The sequence below is a fragment of the Falco rusticolus genome, chromosome 2, assembly GCF_015220075.1.
Source record: "Falco rusticolus isolate bFalRus1 chromosome 2, bFalRus1.pri, whole genome shotgun sequence".
Taxonomy (NCBI): domain Eukaryota; kingdom Metazoa; phylum Chordata; class Aves; order Falconiformes; family Falconidae; genus Falco; species Falco rusticolus.
The window spans coordinates 55,694,705-55,716,390 of NC_051188.1; the positions used below are offsets into that span (position 1 = coordinate 55,694,705).

At 38.9% G+C, this 21,686-nt stretch overlaps 2 protein-coding genes across 3 annotated transcripts in view; one reads left to right on the forward strand and one right to left on the reverse strand.

Annotated features, from left to right (window-relative positions):
• CLDN10 (claudin 10) overlaps window positions 1-3,189 on the forward strand; it is a 65,405-nt gene extending 62,216 nt beyond the window's left edge. The window contains exons 4-5 of one of the 2 annotated variants that reach the window (XM_037377761.1): window positions 1,109-1,216; window positions 1,970-3,189. In XM_037377761.1, coding sequence (XP_037233658.1) covers window positions 1,109-1,216; window positions 1,970-2,084 — 223 coding nt within the window. In that variant the 3' untranslated portion in view covers window positions 2,085-3,189. The remainder of the gene's footprint in view (window positions 1-1,108; window positions 1,217-1,969) is intronic. The other variant, XM_037377760.1, reaches the window with a different exon arrangement.
• Window positions 3,190-3,834: 645 nt separating this feature from the next.
• The window catches only part of DZIP1 (DAZ interacting zinc finger protein 1), a 40,547-nt gene continuing 22,695 nt past the window's right edge, over window positions 3,835-21,686 (reverse strand). Inside the window, exons 12-19 of the mRNA XM_037377759.1 lie at window positions 12,989-13,134; window positions 12,469-12,664; window positions 11,972-12,101; window positions 11,726-11,776; window positions 10,691-10,893; window positions 10,225-10,355; window positions 5,161-5,332; window positions 3,835-4,357 (exon numbers count right to left, since the gene is read on the reverse strand). Of these exons, the coding sequence (XP_037233656.1) occupies window positions 4,275-4,357; window positions 5,161-5,332; window positions 10,225-10,355; window positions 10,691-10,893; window positions 11,726-11,776; window positions 11,972-12,101; window positions 12,469-12,664; window positions 12,989-13,134 (1,112 nt within the window). The 3' untranslated portion in view covers window positions 3,835-4,274. The remainder of the gene's footprint in view (window positions 4,358-5,160; window positions 5,333-10,224; window positions 10,356-10,690; window positions 10,894-11,725; window positions 11,777-11,971; window positions 12,102-12,468; window positions 12,665-12,988; window positions 13,135-21,686) is intronic.

A 21,686-nucleotide genomic window follows, 5' to 3' on the forward strand; every position in this document is an offset into this window, starting at 1 on the left:
CAAGGGACACATAGTCTGTCCCAACAGTGAGCAATATGAGACTCTGGAAGCTGGTGGGCCTGCAGTCTAACGCAGGTCATCCTGAAAGTGTTTTAAAGAGCAGTACCTCGGGCAAAGAGCTGGGGAGTGGAGCAGACAAGTGGCAGCCATGGCTTGCTGCTCATCTTGAAGCTCCAGAGCTCAGGTTATGGGCACTGAGCTTGAGCAGGGGGAGGGAAAGAATGTCTTCCCCCTGCCCTTCTTCTTCTTCATTTACTACCATAAAGTAGTTGTTTCTAAGGAATCCTGGACTTACCCGTATGTGATAATGCTCCTAAAGCACCACCATCTCCTCTCGGAGTCAAACGGAGCAGTTTGTGGCTGCCCTGGCCGGCAGAGGGGACGGTTACTGGTGACCTGGAGTTGTGCCCATGGGCTCGGAGGGGATGGTGCCTTCCAGCTTGAATGCAGCCATGGGGACCAGAGAAGCAGAACACTGCTGGCACATGGACATCTGCATGTGTGCACACATGTACATCTGCATGTGTGTACATACCTGTATGTGCACATGCGTATGTCAGATACATCTGTATATCTGTGTGTGTATATGTTGCAGCTTATGCATATTCTATATGTACAAAACCCTCATGTTTTACACAGGTTGGAGTGTGGGCAGGGAGGGAGAGAGATCCCAAGAGCTTAAGGGAGGAGTTAAGGAGAGCTGTAGGCAGCAGCTCTAGTTGCCGGCTCAGCAAAAGCCCCACTCCAGTTTGGGAGCCAAACCCGGGACAAACCCGAAACGGTCCAAGGGGACAGGAGCTGCGTGCCGTAAGTGGGCCAAAGAACCATGTAACCCGGCAGCCAAGAGGAGGTGGAAAAGCCACCGGGCTGGCTGCGTGGGGAGATAAGCATCGCCCAGGCGTACTGCAGGGACAGAGTTTGCCTCCTGAGTCAGAGGGGAATAATGACAAGAACACAGGTGAATGGCAGAGCTGCTGCTTTTGTGATGAATAATGTGTATGTCGATGGAAGTTATTCAGGAAAAAATAAAGTTTAGTTCTTTTATTCTGAAAAAAAAAAGTTAAATCCACGCTCTCTTTTGTTAAACCCATTTATTAAATTCCTGTAGGTATGAACTGGGAGCAGCTTTGTTCATTGGATGGGCTGGCGCTTCGCTCTGCATAATTGGTGGCAGTATATTCTGCTTCTCCATAGCTGAAAACAGTAACTCTCCAAGGTAAAACACAAGTTGTACATGTTGAAAGAAATCAATACTAGCTCATTTGTACCCGCTGTATGTATGTAGCTTGATTACTTTTACGAAACATGTTGTAGTAAGGTTCAGGAAGAGATTGTGTGGATGAAAGAAAATAATGAGGTTTAAGGGTAATGCTCACTCCATCATTAATGTAATTAAGAAAAGCTATTGACTTAGAACAAATACTTGTGGTATATATCCTTTGTAAATTTACTGCCACTGAGAAAAAAGTGCGTGCACTGACATAGGAAACGTGGTTAGGTCACTTCACAGGTGTGAACAGACAAGCTACTTCAATCCCAAATCATCAGATTAAAAGTGAGAGAGGTGAAGGACAGCACTGGTGGCAGTGGGAGCTCCAGCAGCAGCAGAGGGCCGGCAATGAAGCGGAGCAGCTGCAGGGAGTAACTGGTCACCTAGGATCTGCCACAGCCTAAATACTTCATGACTGGGCCCTAATTTCCTTAGTTGTGAACGGGGAATACGCTTATAGAAATACAGAAATATACAACTATAGAAAAGCAAAAGGCAAAGAGAGATGCCGGAGGGGGAATGTCAAAGCAGAATGAGACCACACAGGGAAAGGAGGTGTCCCCCCTGCCCCTTCCCCTGAAATTTATAGGTACGTTCCTATACACTTCTTCTGGTTTTATATTACTACAATGCTTGGATGCAGAGATGTCACCCATCTGCGGCATGAGCTGCAAATGGTGGATTCTCTTTTCTTTTCAGGAGGGGCTATGCATATAACGGAGCCACATCTGTGATATCTTCTCGTACAAAGGTCCACAACAGCGTCCCAGACAAAACCCCACCAAAGCACTTTGACAAGAACGCTTATGTTTAATTGTACTGTTGGAAGATTCAAAGCGTTTAAAAAATGAGTTTGTATGTTTCATTCAGAGTGATTTTCCCCCCACACCCCCAATGTAGTTACCACTAAGACAATGACTTTTTAAAACATTATCTTGCAGCTTTTTACATATTGATGTAAATTTTATTATATAATATTTTAAGATTTATGTTGGTATTGTAAAGTTTATACCTGGAAATCATGAGCTGGAGTTGCTTCCTTGAAAAAAAAAAAAATAAATGAGGTATTTACCAGTATGGTATGTTAATTGCTTGTGGGAATGGCATCACAATCACGGTGACTGCAGTGCATCATTGCAACCCCTTCTGAAACGGGTTTGGTACTGGACAAAACAGCCATACTTCACGCAGGCTAATATGTCAAATATCTCACCACTGATTAGCAGTGATGTTGGAATTACAGAGCACATCGTAACTGCAGCACCAGACCAGGACAGGCAGCAGGAATCAGCAGGCTCTTGCGTCCTTATATTGCCAGGGTGGAAGAATGTGTAACTTGGTCCATTCAGTGCCACAGGAGTAAGAAGAGGAAGAGACTGGGTGAAGTGAAAGTAAGTATGGGATTTGGGGAGCCCGGAGCAGGTAGAAAGAAGAGTCAGGGCCAGCTGTTTACAAAAACAATCACTAGAGAGGGTCTTGCACAGCCCAAGAAGAATGCATGCATAAGAACGAACGCACGCGTGATCGTGAGCTTTCATGTGCATGGCAGGGAGAGCAAAGGCTGAGCGAGGCTGCAGCCCGTGGGGAGTTCTGCGGTGGGTAAGACAAGGCTCGGAGACAGTTCCTATGTTCTGCATTTGCTTTGTGCCGCTGGGCTCCCACCTGCCTCAGCACTCATCCCTGCTAGTGAGGTCTCTTCCAGGTTTTCACTCGCTCCTGCTGGGCAGGGTGCTGGGACACCATCAGCTCCAGAATGGCTCCAAGCCAGCAGCTTATGAAAGGGAAGAAAAAACCCAGGCAATGCCAGCTGGCCTGCTCTGCCAGTGACACTGCTGAAGGGCTGACCACATAAAAGCAGGCAATACTTAACAGCACCTTTGGATAATCCTGATTTAGTTACAACAGTTCAAAAATTCAGCTAGTACGTTTTCTTTTGCCTATCCTTAGAAATGTGATGGCTTCTGAAGGAATATTCATACAGCAACTCAATAAATGAGATCAGAGATTACGAATAACCACAAAATGCCTTCTAGACGTCTGACACAAACTCAGGTCTGTCTTGAAGTCTGAACTGATGGACCCCTGGAGTTTCAGTACACTGGTTATTTGGGGACAAAGATGTAAATGTAAAAAAATGAGTAGTCCTATTTAGTAATGGCACAGTATGACAGAAAAGGTTTTGTATCTGATACCGTCTAAAACATATCAGAACTACAAAACCATTCAAGGTTCTTTTTGTTACTTTATTTTTGTATTTGACTTAAGTCAAAACACTATTGTGTTTTTTTTAAGAAGGCAGCTAATACAGACGAAATGCAAATATGAGAGTACTTCCATGATGGCAGGTCAGTGCGTTCCTCACCTTAGCTTGATGGTTCCGGTTTTTTTCCAATTTTGTGCTTTTACATTAACTAAGACTCAACACTAATAACAAAAAAGCCCCAAAAAACTTACCAAAATAGGCATTTAATAATAATAGTTTTATAGCTGAGGCCTTTTTTTTTTTTCATTTGATGTTTATTGTAAACCATGGTAGAAACTTAACATTTTAATACATGGGAATATTTTCTTTAAAATGTTCACAAGTTTATATAAATATTATGATAAAATACAACAAAATATGCATTTAAAAATTTATAAAGTAATACTCTGCAGTAAATTCTGTTCATTGATTAATAGGCTTTCTTGCAAGACCAGTTTCAGTCTTTAATGTAAACATTAGAGGCAAAAATCTTTACCTCAGTGAAATCGAAGAGACTTGCACCATTGAATTCACAAGAAAGAAGAATTAACTCTCAACTTCCAAACAGACATGGCCAGTAATGCACATATGAATATTCTTGTTTCAAATTCAGGACTGAAAGACACGAGAGCTCTCTAAACTGTATCCCCTTGTTGTGACATGACCGATATAAGAAATGACTAGGAAACACCTGATGCTTTCAACTCCACCTTCAACCCCAACAGAACCCGAAAGCAATGCCTCCCATCAGCAATGCAACAATTAGATATCTGAAGAATCACTCCAATCTGTTACAGTGACTAAGCTGCTTTTTAACGTGCTTGTATTATCAGCTTCATGAAGGCCTGTTAAAATAACAAAAAAATATTAACAATTAGTAGTACTATTTTGGGAGTATTTTTACTTTGTATCCATCTATGAGATAAAAATCAGTTGCTATGTGAGCAAACACCTGTGTACTCCAGAAGTCCAGAATTTCAACCAGTGAGGGAATTACAAGTGTTGGTTAATATGAAGGCTGTTTCTGTCACAGAATACAATACACACATAAGCAGTCAGTGTCAACATTACTCTCCTCTTAAAAGCAACTTGAAGTACTTCTATAGAACTGACACAGCTTTAAGCTTTATGTATATTGAAATGTTAAGGCTAGAAACTAGTGTGTAAGTTACATGTGAGACTGAGGCTATCACTTTATCAGTAGTTCACGTATTTATCTCAGCCTGGCAGATCACTTAGTTACCTTCAACAAACCTGGAATTTTATTATTAGTCTCCAGACAAAGTAAGAAAGTTTCCCTCCTCCCTTAAATTTGGGAAGGGAATTAATTTTTAAATGAGGCTGAAGCCCGATAGTACTATATGTTTTAAAATCTCAGTTTCTTGGCACCTCTGTATATCTATGTGTGTGTGCTCTTTATATATATAGGTGTGTATCATAAATATCACGATATTTATGATACACACTTTTACCTAAACATCATATATGATATTTGTGACTTAAAACCACGCACACAGTTTTTTCTTACTTGTTCTTTTCATACGAAAGACCACATATTGCATTACAATGTGTAATACACTAGACTTAAGTTCTCCTCTAGGTGTGTCAGTCGCTTAAGGCTTATAATGTGGAAGTATGAATACGTTACCTTCCTCCTTTGGTACACTTGTCTTTGGAAGACCCCATGCATGTACCACAGATGCAGCATTTGATTCATTTTTCTGAACTGTCAATGCCTTCTGACTTCGATCATCTTTCATCAATAAAAAGTCATCTTCTACCGATGATATATCCCAATCATCTTCATCAGCTTCTGTGAACTAACGACGAGAAGAAAAAACATGCGTTTTTCCTCTGTCTGTTAAAAGTTGTGCTGAAATCTTCTGTAAACTCAACAATGTGAAACTGCTGAAGAAAAATGCACTGGCACATATCCTTTATGACATCTATCACCACAGTTTTAAAATCCACATAATTCAATTACCTAAATTATATTAATTCACTAATATAGTCCCAAAGCTAGAAGTGTTGGGTTTTTTTAAATCAGGAACTGCAAAAATTAAAAGTTCTGCCAACCTATGTTTTCAGGTATTACAAGTCTAACTTAAAAAAGGATCATTGTTTCTGGGATATGAGCTATTTCAATGAGATGGAAAGTCCTTTAAGCATTAAAAAGTGTATTACATGCAAATAAAGAGATGACATGTTACCATGCAAGTGGCAGTTTTGTTTGCTATGTAAGCATTCTGTATTCACACTAGAAAAAATCAGTATTACAACATAGAAAAAATTAATATTGCAACAATGGCCTTTTCAATTTAGAACTAATTTATTTAAAGAGAAAATTAAATAATGAACATTACAAAAAAATCCCACATGGTGCTCAAAGTTAAAACATCTATTTCTCTAAGACTCACTGTCAGCATGTACAAACATATTTTTAATTGTGGTGCATTTGCAAAATGAGTCAAGCCAAACAGATGAACCTGAAGGCAGCGAGTCTGTAGCCCTTCTTACCTTATCTGCCTGAGAACTAAATATCTTCATTCAACTTTTGAAAGAAGAGCTACAGCATTTCCCTATTTGTCAATCTGATGTGGTTCAATGGAATCGAGCCATTATTAGACAGCTTAACTGTGGAAAGCAAAAGATGGTTTCTCACAAAGCTGAAACCTTACTTCACTGGAGTCTCTCAGTATTACAGTAAGATACAGAAGGTGCTTCCATTGCACAGAAGAAAGATTGAGATGCTATCAGAGAACAATGCAAGGTATGTACATACTAGAGAAAAATCAAGAAATACGAACATCATGTATCTTGAAAGAAGGTAAGAGACTGCAGTAATGCTCTATCTTGCAACACAATTCTATTTTACCATTGCAAACTGTTTTTCAAAAGCTGACAGATCTGCTCAGTATGCTTTATTATTAACATACCAGGATCCAACATTTTGCTGTTTTATCTTACCTGCATTTGGAGGGCATGGTAATGGGAAAGTCAGAGTCACATATATTGAGAAATGCTGGAGGAAGAGTTTCCTCAAACATTCACTAAGTCCCAACTGATTTTTAAAGTACAAAACACAGAGAAAAATCTCAACTTCAAACAGAACTCAGTTTTGATCAAGTGTAAATACACAGCCCCAATCAAAACTGCTAAGCAGTTTTATTAACTCAAAGACTTACTCCAAAGAAATACCATAATCCATACAATGTCTGGTACAGGTGAACTCAGGTAAAACAGCTTCAGGTAAGCACAAAATAACTTTTCTCTAAAAGATTTTGAATTAACTTCTGTGAAATGGGAGCTTTATAAAACACATGACAATGGGATACCTTGAAAAGGTTTTATGGTATTGTGGGTTTTGAGAACAACCATTAACACCTGTTAAGTATTTAAGCTATTAGTATTTAAACCAATACAAAAATCTGCATTTTCAGAGAAGCCATCATTCTAATGGCATTTTGTGTTTATCTTTGGGCACTTTTGAATATCCCACCTAACATTTAAAGAATTAACTTGAAGTATACATCTACATTTAAACATACAAATACGGACATGAATATACACACATTCATATACAATTAGCAAAGAGTACAGGATGGTGTGTTGTTCTGTAAAGATTCCAGAAACAACGTAGCAATGCCTGCACTGGGTTCATAAACTTATTTCAGACCCATCACATCCATACAGGAAACCACCGCTGTGTTAGTACATCATGGACACAATGTATCCTAAATGAATTATAACAAAAATATTTTTCATAGAATCATCGAATGGTTTGGGTTGGAAAAGTCCTTTAGAGGTATCTAGTCCAATCCCCCTGCCATAGGCAGGGACACCTTCCACTAGATCAGGTTGCTCAAAGATCCATCCAACCTGACCTTGAACACTTCCAATGATGGGACGTCCAGAACTTCTCTCTGGGCAACCTGTTCAAGTGCCTCACCACCCTCATCATAAAACAAACGTCCTCCTTATATGCAGTCTAAACCTACCATTGTTCAATTTAAAACCATTGCCCCTTGTCTTGTCACTACAGGCCTTGGCAGAAAGTCTTTCTCCCTCTTTCTTATAGGCCCTCTGCATTTTGAAAGGCCACGGTAAGGTCTTCCCAGAGCCTTCTCTCCTCCATGCTGAACAACCGCAACTGTCTCAGTCTTGCCTCACAGGAGAGGCGCTCCAGCCCTCTGAGCATTTTTGTGGTCCTCCTCTGGACCCACTCCAACAGGTCCACATCTTTTTTGTACTAGGCGCCCCAGAACTGAACGCAGTACTCCAGGTGGGGTTTCATGAGAGTAAGGAGAAGGAGAAGGAGAATCATCTCCCTCGACCTGCTGGCCATGCTTCTTCAGATGCAGCCCAAGATACAGTTGGCTTTCTGGAACGCATGAGCACACTGCTGGCTTATGTCCAATTTTTCATCCACCAATACCCCCAAGTCCCCTCCACAGGGCTGCTCTCAATCTGTTCAATGCAGACTAGGGGTTGAACGGGATTGCCCTGACCCACCTGCAGGGCCTTGCATTTGGCTTTATTGAACTTCATGAGGTTTGCACAGGCCCATTCCTCAAGCCTGTCCAGGTCCCTCTGGATGGCATCCCATCCCTCAAGCATACCAAAAGCACTACTCACCCTGGTGTCATCTGCAAACTTCTGAGGGGGCACTCAATCCCACTATGTCATTAAGAAAGGTATTGAACAGTACTGGTGCCAGTAGAGAGCCTTCAGGGACACCACTCACTTCTACTTGGACATTGAACCATTGAGTGTAACTCCTTGGGAGACGGCCATCCAGCCAATTCCTTAGCCATCTAACAGTCCATCGATTAAACCCACATCTCCAATTTAGAGGTAAGAATGTTGTGGGGGACTGTATCAAGGGCCTTATAGAGTCCAGGTAGATGACCATCCATAGCTCTACCCTTACCCACTGATGCCATCACTCCATCATCAAAGGCCACCAGATTAGTCGGGCACGATTTGCCATTGGTGAAGCCATGTCAGCTGTCTCTGATCACCTCCCTGTCTTCCATGTTTCAACATATCTTCCAGGAGGATCTGTTCCACGATCTTACCAGGCACAGAGGTGAGACTGATGGGTTGGTAGTTCCCAGGGTCCTCCTTCTAAAAACTGGGTTTGATCTAAAAACTGGGTTTGATGTTTCCCTTTTTTCAGTCAGGGACTTTGTCTGACTGCCATGACTTTTCAAATATGATGGAGAGTGGCTTGGCAACTACATTAGCTGATTTCCTTAGGACCCTGGGCAGCACCTCATCAGGTCCCATGAACGTAAGTATGTTCAGGTTCCTCTGGTGGTCTTGAACCTGTTCATCACCCACAACGAGAGGGACTCCATTCGCCTAGTCCCTGCCTTAAGGTTCAGGGGCTTAAAAGATGTGGGAAAAGAGGCTACCAGTGAAAACTATGGCATCTCTAAAGCATAGATTTTAAGGCTTATTTTGCTACAGCTCTTTGCTTTTGAAGCCCAAATTCCTTAACATAGTGGCCCACCATCTACAGATCTTTACAAAATGTAACATCCCTTAAATTTAACTGTGAAGATTTTACAGTCTTCTGTCATCTGACATTGCAGAGAATTTGAAAGTAATATTTGGACAGAAAATTACACTGTAATAGTCATATCCGAGTTGATGATTTTGAGTCTGGTGCGATTTGCAGCTCCCACACAGTCAATGGACAAGTTAGGTGTCACCAGTGGCAATTAAGAGCACATAGGCTAAATGTCATTACCCTATCATTACAGCTAAAGTTGATTAAGACAACCAACCCTTTCTGAAAACTGAAATAGTAGTGTCACTGTTTCTGGAAGGAGTGATAAATTTCAGATTTAACTGGAAGTCAGGAAGCCCTAAGGTATCAGTTCTATTATGGGTAACAGGATTCTCAGTAATTATTGTTTATTTAGTGAAAAGATACTTTCTTGAATGCTAGAACTAGTACCTGGCCATCTGCTTCAATCTAATAACTACTAAAAATTAAATAAAAACCACTATCTGCTGTTGACTTCTGATTTGGAGTAACTTTTGCTGCTTTTAAACATTTTTCAGGCAAATATCAATGTGCATCAAAGTGATTTACCAATAATAAAACTCTAGACTGAGGGGAAGACTGAGACCTTAGGAGCCTGAGGAGTTAAGAATAAGTTGTGTTAGTACTCTGATTGTGAACACATGCCATACTCAATGGATAGACATCAGTGACAGACCTGATGTAGTCTGAAAAGTGTATAATTGTAAATAGATGCAGCAGAAAAAGACCATACAACCAGAATTTTTCCTGTATCAGATAAAGCTCTAAAAATATTTTTAAATATTAGATAAGCAAATTATTTTTTTCCTCCATCAAAACAAGATACTAGGAAAGCAAGTAAAGAAGGGCTCTTTCTATGCTGCTACAATAGGAAATAAAAAGTATACCAATTGTGCCCAAACTTTGGGCTAGCTGTAGTGATCCAAAACAGTCACGGTATAAGCTAATAAGCAGTGTGGTCACTTGCCTCAGCTCACTTGCTAGCACTTTTCTATATACCAGTACAGACGTACCCAAAAAGACTACTTAGCTGTAATTCCAAAACTGCCTTTGAGAATTAAGTTCTTCCTGCATCAAGACGGTTTCACCATGACAAAACCCAGATAAATATATAGTTCAATTACTTAATGAAATAATAATGACTATTAAAAGTGATACCTTCAGTTCTTTCACCTCTTCTTTTTTAATAAATGCCTGTGCAACATTAATCCCTCCAGCTGGTTTGTTCTTATTGGCATGGTTAGAAAGACTCTTTCCAACTTGTTCGGTAAGTTTTTGAATAACTGTTCCTAAAATTAATAAAAAATTATATTGACAGTTTTCATTCACAAGCAAGGGACTTTACTGTAAAACCTCTAGAAATCTTCCACAAAGTAAAAATAAGTAAAAGAAGTCTCTCTGAGGCAGAGATTGTCTCTTTTTCTGCATTGATATAAACTAGCACGATACACACTGCATTTGAACTGACCCCTCTAGGTATTAATATTATTAATATAAACACATTACCAAACCCATGAAGTGCTCAAAAAATATATATACACTCAAGACTAGACAGTGTGCCTTCATTATGTTTTCTAACACAGAGATATTATCAACAAATGCATATACAAAAGTAGTGAAAAACCTTTTGAAGTTTTGGCAGGTGTCCCAGTTTCTTCAGTTTCACTTTCCTCCGTCCCATCCATATCGCTTTTGACAGAAGCCTTCTGAAAAGCAATGACTTTGCTGCTTGATGGTTTTGACTGCTTTTGCAGTAATTCTGGTGATACATGAGACTGTTTAATATCATCTTCATCTGCTTCTTCCTCTGAACTGAATGGTGGAGTTCTAAGCAAAAACACATACAATCAGAGGACTTACTGGATTTCAGTGACTGCATTGCTATGTACATATTTAAGCTTCCTTGTATTTTCCTTTCCAATAATACACATTTTTCTTCAGTGAAAAAAAGAGGAGCTCCCAAAAATTCTAACTATCCATAAAACTATTTAAAAGAAATCATGCTGCTAAGTAATCTCAGAATGTTCTCACAAAATTACCTCTTTTATAGACTATTCTTTTCCATCTTTGCAACTATCTTTACAGAAGAACAGACCAATATATTACAAATCTTGCCAGGCAAACAAAGATAGGCTTGCATGGATCAGCAGGGAAAACCAAGTTCAGGAGCAAGGAATCTGTACCACAGAAGGTCTGTTCTGACATTCTGTTATTTGAAAATAATTTAGGACTTTTCTAGGAATTTAGGAAATCGCAAAGTAATGTACCTGATGTGAGTGGGATCTGGAACACTGTGTTTAATTTTTGTCATAGTAAGAAAATATCAATGAACATAAAAAATTGGGTCACCAATGTCTTTAAATGCTTTTAAGTGGGTCAAAAAAAGCATCTGAGAATGAAACTAAGGGAACTGACAGTACCTGATTTTATTGAATGTCCCTCTCTAGCTTATAACAAAGAATACATCTACTGAAAGGAGAATGTGCTTTCAGGGATTGCGATAACACACTCAAATGGAGTGATACTTTAAAAGAGAACACGAAATACACAGTCCAGAAAGTGTTTATAATTTTAGCTTAATAATAGCTTTTGTGTGGCAAGCATGTGAATATTGTCACCAAAAATATTTTCTTAAAAAATATAAGGGAACAAAACATACGTGATGCTAGATGTCTTTCTGGAAACTCCATTTCCAAAAAGCTTCCTGGATCTAAAAGTAACAAGACAAGTTATTTCAAGGCCAACAGTCAGCTAAGTAAGCAAGCATGAAGTTTACATAGAAGTAATGTGAATTCTTTGCTCAATTCTTACTACATTAGCAGGAAGTGTTCACATCAGTCAAAACACTCCAAACTCATAGGATTGTCACCTGGAGTATAAGTACTATGAGAATAGCATTTCTTACTTTGGGGTAGATGTATTCTCAGCAACGGCTGTTCTTTGTTCTGCTGGGCGGACAGCTGTTGAAGACCGTTTTACTGTTTTTTGTGGTGTGACAGATGATAAAATTCCCAATTGATTGAACTTCTGTTTATCTACAAGAAAAGTTATCTATCTCATTATTAGAAACAATGTTTGATATCTTTTATATTTAATTTCTAGAATTAAAGATGTCTGCTGCAGATTATAGTTTTACAACAAAGAAGAAAAAAGTAAATTTTTTTCTTCAAAGCAATTCAGAGTTTCCATGTATCTTGCCAATATAGGAGCTAAGATTTCTTCAGTTAAACACAATGTCAAGAACCCTTTAAAGGAAACTGTTTAGTTGGCCATAACTATATAGAATATTTATATGAAACATTATGAAAGCAGCTATACAGAAATGTTGCTAAATAAAACCTTATATAGCAGTTACAAAATATAAGAGAATGAAAAAAAAACCCAAAACAACACCATTTTAACCTTCTGAAGGAAGTTGAGGACAGGAAACAGGTCTATTACAAGATGATGATTTCTCTTCAACCCTAAAGCTAACTTGGCGTTCAAGATGTTCTCGAATTCGGTGAATGTGAGGCTCTTGCTTCTGTTTGCATTCTCTAGCAGATTCAATAGCACGCAAAATTTTATTTAAGCGATCATTTGGGATACCACGAACACCCTAAGGAAACAAATTGTATTGTAAACACAGGGGCTATTATTTCTGGGATTTATATCCTACAATCACATACACTCTTTTAAACTTCAAATATCACAAAGCTTGTAGAAAAGTCATAGAAGTTGGTAACACTGCTCACAGGTGTAGCCATATTTTCCATAGCTGTAATTTGAGGGCCATCCTCTCAGGTTAATGAATTACACTTCTTTATAACAAGTGGAAATTTACCTTTGGATTTTATAGGTTGAGGGTTGTGGCACAAGAGTGAAAGAGCAAAAAAGTGGGACAAAGATGACCCCTCTTTTATATAACTCAAAATAATCTTACTGCTTTAATTCCCAAGGATTCCAGCTTCTCCTCCAGTGCTTGCTCCAAAACAACTCGTAATTCTTTAGTTAAAGAAGGATCAGTCTTCAAAGCATTTATTAAATAGTAGTTACTTCTACCTGTTTTATAATCATTTTTATCAATTTCTGAAATAAGAATGGAAAAATGCACTTAAGAGACATTTGAAAAAGCCACAGTTCACAAGACAACTGCACTGAAGCATGCATTTTTTAGAAACACCATAGACATACATGTGCACTTTTTTTCTACATGGAGTTGCACTCTTTTTAAAATCTTGGGCTAGCTTATAGAAGCCAGGTCACTAAACCTCAGCATCTTGTGCTCACCATCACAAATATCTTTTATTTTTCTTGTTACAGAATCGCTGTAAACATATATGCCTGAATATTTAGCAACAAAGATCTTTAGTTTTAGAACTGTACTTGGAAACTTCTGAAAACAAAAGACTATCTTCTGATAATTAAGTTCTTTAAAAGTGGTATTTCAAATCGAAGCTGAACTCCAGCAGGAATTAGGACAGGAATATGACAAGCTTGTTCTCAAGAAAAGCTCCACACAATGTAATGTTCTCTGATAAAAAACATCTACTGCAATTAAATCTTTGGAAAGCAGTAACACTTGCAAAAGCCTTGCTAAAGACAAAATCTCAGCCTGAGGCAGACAGTTTCACAGAAAAAACATGACGGACAATACTTATCTTCAAAACTCTTTCAAGGACAAAGTTCTCTGTTGTGTTTTCTTCTATGCAGGTCTATGACATCATACATACTTAAAAGCAGACAAAGAAGTTTCTATCACTTTTCCTTGCTTTAAGTGTCAGTAATGACATGACCCCTCATGCAAGAAAATCACCTAGACAGATTCTTCCATCTAAATTAAAGGCTGACATTTAAGGTAGGCCAAAGTATTATAGGGTCATACGGGGGAGTAAAGCAGCAAAGCATACACATTTGGAACCTGCTTATAAAGTGTCTCCAGAAAGATAAAATTTTACTGAATGCTACTTAGACTAAGAGAACCAATAATCTGTGGGACCATAGTTGCTGCTTCTGTCTGGCAGTGGTCAGCACAGCTGGCAAAGCGTACATAGAGGGGTACACAACATCCCAGGAAAGCATGCTGCAAACCACACTCCCAGCTTCGCACCCCCCCCCCCCCCCCCCCCAAAAAAAAAAAAGGTAAATCTTGGACAGGAGTTTGTCTCTTTCCAGTGTGCTTCACCAGGCAGCAGAGTCATTTGCCAGCCCACAGATAAGGACATAAATGAAGGAATAATTCCATATTGTGACCTTCAAATGTTTTCTTTCAAAACAAATGTGCCGCTTTTCCTATTTATAAACAATGATTGCTTAAAAAGCAGTTTCATTTACTTTTCATTTTTCTTTAAGGGAAAGATAAGCACCCTGAAGAGTATCCAAAAAAGCCTAAAGATACACAAATGATATTTAGGTTGTTTTGAGGAAGTGACCTCTGATGGATCCTGGAAATAACTGTAAGTAATGAAAACTAAAAAAGAGTCCAGCTACCATAGTAAGAGATCTGTGTTGAAGAGGACAGGATCTGGCTGAAATCTTACCTGGCTTTAGGAACTGTGTGGACAACTCAATTCCTGACAGAAGTGGGATTAAAAGTGATTTGGCTGGAGAGCCAAGTCCTAGAAGAGGCAAACTACTGGTTGGTGAGGAAATGTTGGTTGGTCTGGAAGAGGTGCATTATGCAGTATGAAATCCTCCCAGAAAGCCAGACGTGACATATTTTAAAGTGGAAGGCTCCAAGGAGCCTTCTGAAAATCTTGCCCCTTTCAGATCTTAATCCTTACAATAAAATAGATCCATCTAAAATGATTTTTAAATTCATAATTACTACATACTAATATGGGCAACAAGACTATTCAGCACTATCCTAAGTAATGACAATATTAATTCTTGCTAGTTAACTCAAGCCAAATCATCTTTGCCAGAGCCAACTATTTAAGGAACTGTTTCCTTACTCATTTAAAAAAAAACCCAAACAACAAAACAACAAATAACTAAATACTAGATTTAACAACTTTGCTGACAAGGGACCTTAAGTTTGGTCCACTGTCTCAGCTCCTACATAATCCTATGAAATAATATGCCAAGTCAAGAATTTTCACACTCTCCCTTACAAGTGGCTGTTACCGAAAACAAAAAAATCTTGGTCGATCTTTTCAGACTGCATTCTTTCTTTCTTTCTTTTGTACTGCAGGCCATGCCTTTAGGCACAACAGAAGAATCAAAGACAATCCATCAAGAGAGAAGATGGCAAGCAAGAGAAATAGTAGAAAGAACGGCAAAAATGCAAGCAGTCTTTATTTCAGATTGCTCAGAGTCACTGGATTTTCCCTGGGGAAACCTCTCACACACAGATGTATTCAAACAACAATTTTGTTTTCAAAACAGCATCATTCCTTCAAAATTTAAACTCATTGGCTATAAAGTTCAAGACTGATTTTGATTTTTGCACACAGTACAGATTATGATGCTATTCAGCTGTTTGGTGTTTCATCTAAACTACTGTTAGCCTTGTTCAGAAGAATACCACGCAGGATGAACCAATGCTTTCTCTTCCGCTACCATAAACGTGGCCTTCTCTAAGTTTTCCTCGGATGAAGCAGAAGAACTGCTGCCAACACTGGGCTACATCATTTCATTCAGAATTGCACGGCCCTGGCTGGAGCTGTGGCTGCTTTAGAGGTAGGTGTAACCTAGATTCCTTGCAAAAGTATCTTTGGTACAGTTATGAAAGCTGGGAGCTTCAACCTTTACCAGCAACTTCCTTCTTCTATATGAACTCCTTATCCTCTTACGCAGAGTTTGAAAAATAAGTAAGCACACATTGCAACAGTGTCAGCACCAAAAATTTCCTGGTAAGGGGGTATTCCCCATCAAAAATTTTTGCTCTGCTTAGCACAAGTACTTTTAGACATATGGAATATACCTGTTTTAAAGAGTTAGCCGGATTTTCATAAAAACAGTGAACTTGGATAACGAAATCATCATATTTACAAGCACCAATAGCAAACAGGAGACTGACACAAACAAGGAATGTGCCCACTCAGATCACATAAGAAACTGAAATACACTGAAAAATACTGTAGGTATCAAATAATATTTACTTTTTATTTTCAAGAAACGCATGCACCTGTATTTTGAGCTGAATCAACCATTACCTTTTTCCTCTTCTGAAAGCTCCTCTATGGGCTCCAGCATATGCACCAAGGGTGCCTGCTCTAATAATGAGGAAGAACAGGAACACCAGACAAACAGGACAGAAGAAGGTCAAGGTCCAGAGTGGGAAAGTTAAGCAAAAAAAACACACTGAAGTCAACTTTCCTGATTGCTGACAACCTGCGTAACAATCACAAGCCCAATGCAACATGACTCTTCACTGCCTTAGGTGGTACTTTTTGTAGAGGAGACCCTAATACAATAGTCACTTGAGGAGCAGTAGTTGCCCAAACATGGGTGTCTAGTGTCATCTCAGATACAAAAGAATTTTAAGCCATCAGCACAGGGCCGGCTGATAGATCACACAACTATAAAAAAACCTGTGCCCTTCTGGAAAGGCACCCAGAGGCCAGGTGGGATGTTTTTAGGAATCTACAATGACAAGGCCACCTAGGATTAAGTAAATGAATACTGTCATAAATTTTTCCTAAGAAGCGCTTTAATTTTAGAATTTATTTCAAAAAATTGTTTATGTGCGATTTGATACTAGAAGTTTACAAGAGGCAAGTGAAATGGACAGACACAGAAATCCTCAAAAATATATGGAAAAAATAAATCAACTCATTATTCCAGAGAATTATTAAGTACTGAGATCATAAGTGGGAGACACAGAAAAATTTTATAAATATATAATAATTTCCAATAAAACCTATTTTAAAAAAACATTCACTCATTCCAATATAGTGAGATTAAGTATTATCATGTGCTTTAAAGAAATCTTTGAAATGTCCTCTGCTGAAAACAGCTTCCTAACCACATTGAAATTATCATTCTTTAGGCTGTCAGGTACAATTTACTTTATATCAATGAAGCCAGAGTACAGTTAATTTACAACTTGATAGACTTCAAATATAAGGGATGCATGAAGACTTGTATGAAGACTAATAAAAATTCAGTGGTTTATAATGTTAATGTTCAAATTATATATAAATAAATAGAATTAATTTATTCCAATGAAAACTAGAACTTGAGTTTCTTCTAGGGTTTAAAAGGCAGAGATGTGCAAATTATACTTTCAGCATTCATCTACTGGCAGTATAGGAGAAAAACCAATTTATTGGCCAACGTTTTGGGCCAGCATACATTTGCCCAGCCTCACAAGAAACCTTTGGCACTACAAGTGGTTGCTACACTGTATGGGTAGAAGGGGAGGAAGTGATGCTGTAGTAAAGATGCCTGCTCTTCAGCACCTCTCATGCAATTAGGTACAAACATGGATGCACTGTGATGGGTAATCACAACGAAATGAGCACATGGAACTAAGTGACACTTACTGTCACATCTCCAATATTCCCCATGTGAAGGGAACTAAAGCTGGCGGTGTAAATACTTAGGTGTGGTAGCAGCTCTCTCCGTGCTGTCCATACTTGTGGTTATATTCAGCCTCTCACCTGCTCTTCCAAGCAGGTTACCAGACTAAAGATTTGCTTCTATATAACCTGCACTAAATAAGTAGTTGTAAAAAAATGCTTCTTACACCATCACAAGATGCTAACAAGATGCAAATTTCAGTGTGTTTTATGGAAACGCTTCAAAGCAAAACTCTGAGAGACAAAGTCTTCTGGTCTTTCAGTCTCTAAGGTGGTAAAATTTAACAGTGGCCAGAGCATTCCTGGGCATTGGAACATGATCCACCATGCTACTGATCCTGGAACACTGTTGCCCTACACCAACTAACATTCTCCAAAACAATGTTCAGGCACAGCTTGGGATCATTCCCAAAAGCCTGCAGTAGGCCTGTTTTGGAGGACAGAGCCTGAAGCACAGATGAGATGTTCTGGGAGGATTTAATCTAGCTGCACAGGCATTGAGGCCTCCGAGTTTCTTGGCTGGACCTACTAGACAGCCAGTTACTGTGTAATTGGATTTAAACCATAATTGTTTTACCTGTACTTCACTCAAATGCAATCTGCTTAAAGGAGTTGACTCATCTCTGCACAAGCCTTTGTCAAGTAACTTAACAGGCAAAGCCCGGTCCCCAGAACTCAGACTTGAAAAGAGTCTGCTGATCTGGCATAAAGGTACATGCTTCTCTTCCTCAGTGTACTAGAAACAGAGGAAGTTAAAAATCAGTAAAAGAACAATGCCAAGAGCAAAACCAAACTGTATTATTGTTAGTGTAACATTGTTGTTCACTGCATGACAACAGAGGAGATCAAATGCTAAGACATAGGGGAGTGCAACATCTGGAAGCACCAACTTCTCCAATGTAAGCAAGCTTTTTCTTTCTCTTTACTGTAAACATATTCTAAGAGATATTTATTAAATATCACATTGGAATCAAATATAAGCAGTGGCTTGGTTCACCACTCCTCTGGTTTATTGACAGATGTGTAGATCACCCTGCTTAAGGAGCCCTCTCCTTATGTTTAGCAGAAATATACTTCTGGCCATCTGATCAGACCTCTCAGCTCTTGCCTTAGTACGCATCCTTGAAATCAGCAGCAACTAAATATCATCAAGAATATTTCCAGGAATCATTTAAATCTGACTACCCAACCAGACCACAAGTCTGTACAATGCAGTTTTTGCTTAACTTAAAATCTAAATGCAGTTTTTGCTTAACTTAAAATCTAAAACAATGCTGCTGACGCAGATTGAAATCCTAACTACTCTGAATTACTGTAACCTCCTCTATTTTATCTGATCTTTTTGCCCAAAATCTCACCAAGCCACAATCCAAGCCTTAAACAAGTAGTCGCTGCTTCTGATTTAAGTAGAGCCAGTTACCTTATCAGCCCTAAATCTAGTTCAGCTGATCCTAGCCGATGCTGTTCTACACCAACATCTTCAATGTCAGACCTTGCTGGCCCAGATCTTACTCCTACCTTTCATTCAAGCCTGAGTGGTGAACTTACACATACTGCTTACCTCAGGTTTTGGACTCACACCTACAAATAAATCACTTGCTCCCGATCACTTCTCAGGTCCCCACTCCAGCCGAACAGCCATTCTGTGTCCTTGTCTTACTGGAAATGGATCCCAGAAGGCTGAAGCAAGGCCAGAGGCTGCTTGTGCTCCAGCAGATCACCTGCTTTGGACTTCCAGATTACATCAGTTTTCAGCTCAGATGCAACACCAATTATACTTCGTTCATTGTCACAGTTTGAACCCTGGCTCTTATCTCCACCCCTTTCTTAGCTATAAAATAAATTTCAACTCCATACTTAAACCTATTCAGTCAGGCTCTGCTGATGCTTAACTTGACCATAACTCTCTTTTTCAATCAATGTCTGTCTGAGCCTAACCCTAACCCAAGCTCAGCGATCCCTGTAAAACCTTGGTTCAGCAATAACCAGATGTCTCTGGGTAATACCAGCCTTTTGCAGACCCTGCCATAAACCAACTTCTGCTGCTGGCATGAAACCCCTTAACTCCAATCCTAATTCATTTGGTCCTCCCCAACAGCCCCCACACCTGACCCTAACCAAACAATATTATTGCTAAATCTTATACCTAGCCCAGTGGCAAATTCTAGATGCATCCCCCCCATATGTCATCAGCCAGCCTCAGTCCCAAACATAGCCCTACCTTTTTCCTCTGAAGAACAGCTCCTGTCAGCCTTAGGCCTGAACCTATCCAAATGGCAGCTTCCAACACCAGTCTTAACGCATGATGACTGTACCCATATCTCACTGGCCTGAACCCAGTTATATTAATTCTAGCCATCATTAAGACCAGCAACCTTAAGATGACCTCCACAATGATGTATCTGCTGTCCTACATCTCCCAGAGTATCTCTTCTGCCTGCTAATATGTGTGGAGAAATAGATGAGATGTATGAAAAGTACAGGTTGCCTTAATTTCTTCAGTGGATAATTATACTGTTGAAAAATTATGTGCCTGGCATACTTTGACAAATCATTAAATATCTGTTTTAAATAATATTTGAAGGTAATTTCTATGCAGCTAGAATAGGAGAATATTTTTAATAATAATGAAGAATTCAGGCTGTGTATATTTCAAGCGTATCATATATTATTTGTTCTTAACTACTAGTTCAAAAAACCCCAATATTCTGACAGTCCTGCTGGCAAAGCAGTCTTTGGCCAACATTTAAAGGAGAAATCTTGTCTATTTTCTCTGAAATATGAAATGCTAAAGAACTTTTAGCCTGAACAGAAGTATTATAATTATCTATAGTGGAGCATCGCCTACAGTGAGCACTCTGCACTTGCAATATGAAAACCCAGGATAAAATGTACCACTTATTTGCTGTAAACTGCTTCACTTCTTAAAGATGTAAGGAGCGTAAGCCATGGCTATAGTCATTATATAAGCCTTTATTTAATTTATACTCTGATTTTACATCCAAAGAGCTGCCAGACTTAATTGTGACACCTGTAATTTTGAGAGTCATCCTTGAATCAACGCACTTCATATGTTTTTCTCTTAACTAATCAATGGGAAGCCATACTGCATATAAGCAGCACAAATATTAATTTTAAACCAATATTCTTAAATATGATGAATTTTTTACACTTACCTGAGGCCTCTAAGTTAGGAGCCTAGTCATCTCAGACTCCTTCTACAGTCAACGCAGAGACACAGGCAACTTAAAAGAGCAATTCAGATCTTAGTTCAGCTGAACCAAACTCTGAAGGTGCCCCTTTTCTCTGTTCATTGTCTAGGAAGACTACTTTGACTAAATTTTCCTCAAATGCTTCAGCTACATCCCTAATGATAGCTGAGCCTTAGTCCATACCATGTTGGAAGACTGAGACGTAGGTTTTAATGGACAATCTAATATCTTTGCTTCTAAATTTGCTTTTTTTCCCCTTATCTAATATTATTGACCTAACAAAGATTAAATACGGAACAAGTATCAACATTTTAAGAGTAATATAGGAGCCAAAGCCTGATTTTAAAATACGATTTTTAAAAACAATTGTAATTACTCTGTTGCCTTTTTGAGAGACTGAAGTAATCTTTGAAAATAAGACTGAAGTTTTATCAGCACAAAACCCTACAGCTAGCTACGAAATAGAAGAATGGCCAGCCAGGACAGCATTCAAGGCACACTATTAGCTCTCACAAGAAATAAGGAAGGTTAACACAAAAGCACCAGGCTAACACAGTTATTCCACTGCTTTACACCTAAGATACCCAAATTACAAATGAGGTATCTTTTCATAACATAGATTTAAGGTGTGCAGAATGAAAACTAGGATGTAGAAGTTTCCAAGCAACTTTGAAAAATGTACTGAGGTTCACATTACAGAGCCTTTTCCAGAATTAATTTTCTTTCAGAGAAAAAAAAAAAGGAAGATATTCCATACGCAGGCAATTTCTTGGTAGCAAAACTACAGCTCTTGTGATTTCAGACATGCTCTGTGCTACATAAATTTGTGTATAGGAGTTACCAGCAAGTGCTTTCATTTTCATAATGGCACGAGATGCAGCCATGATGTCTTAATTCAGTATGT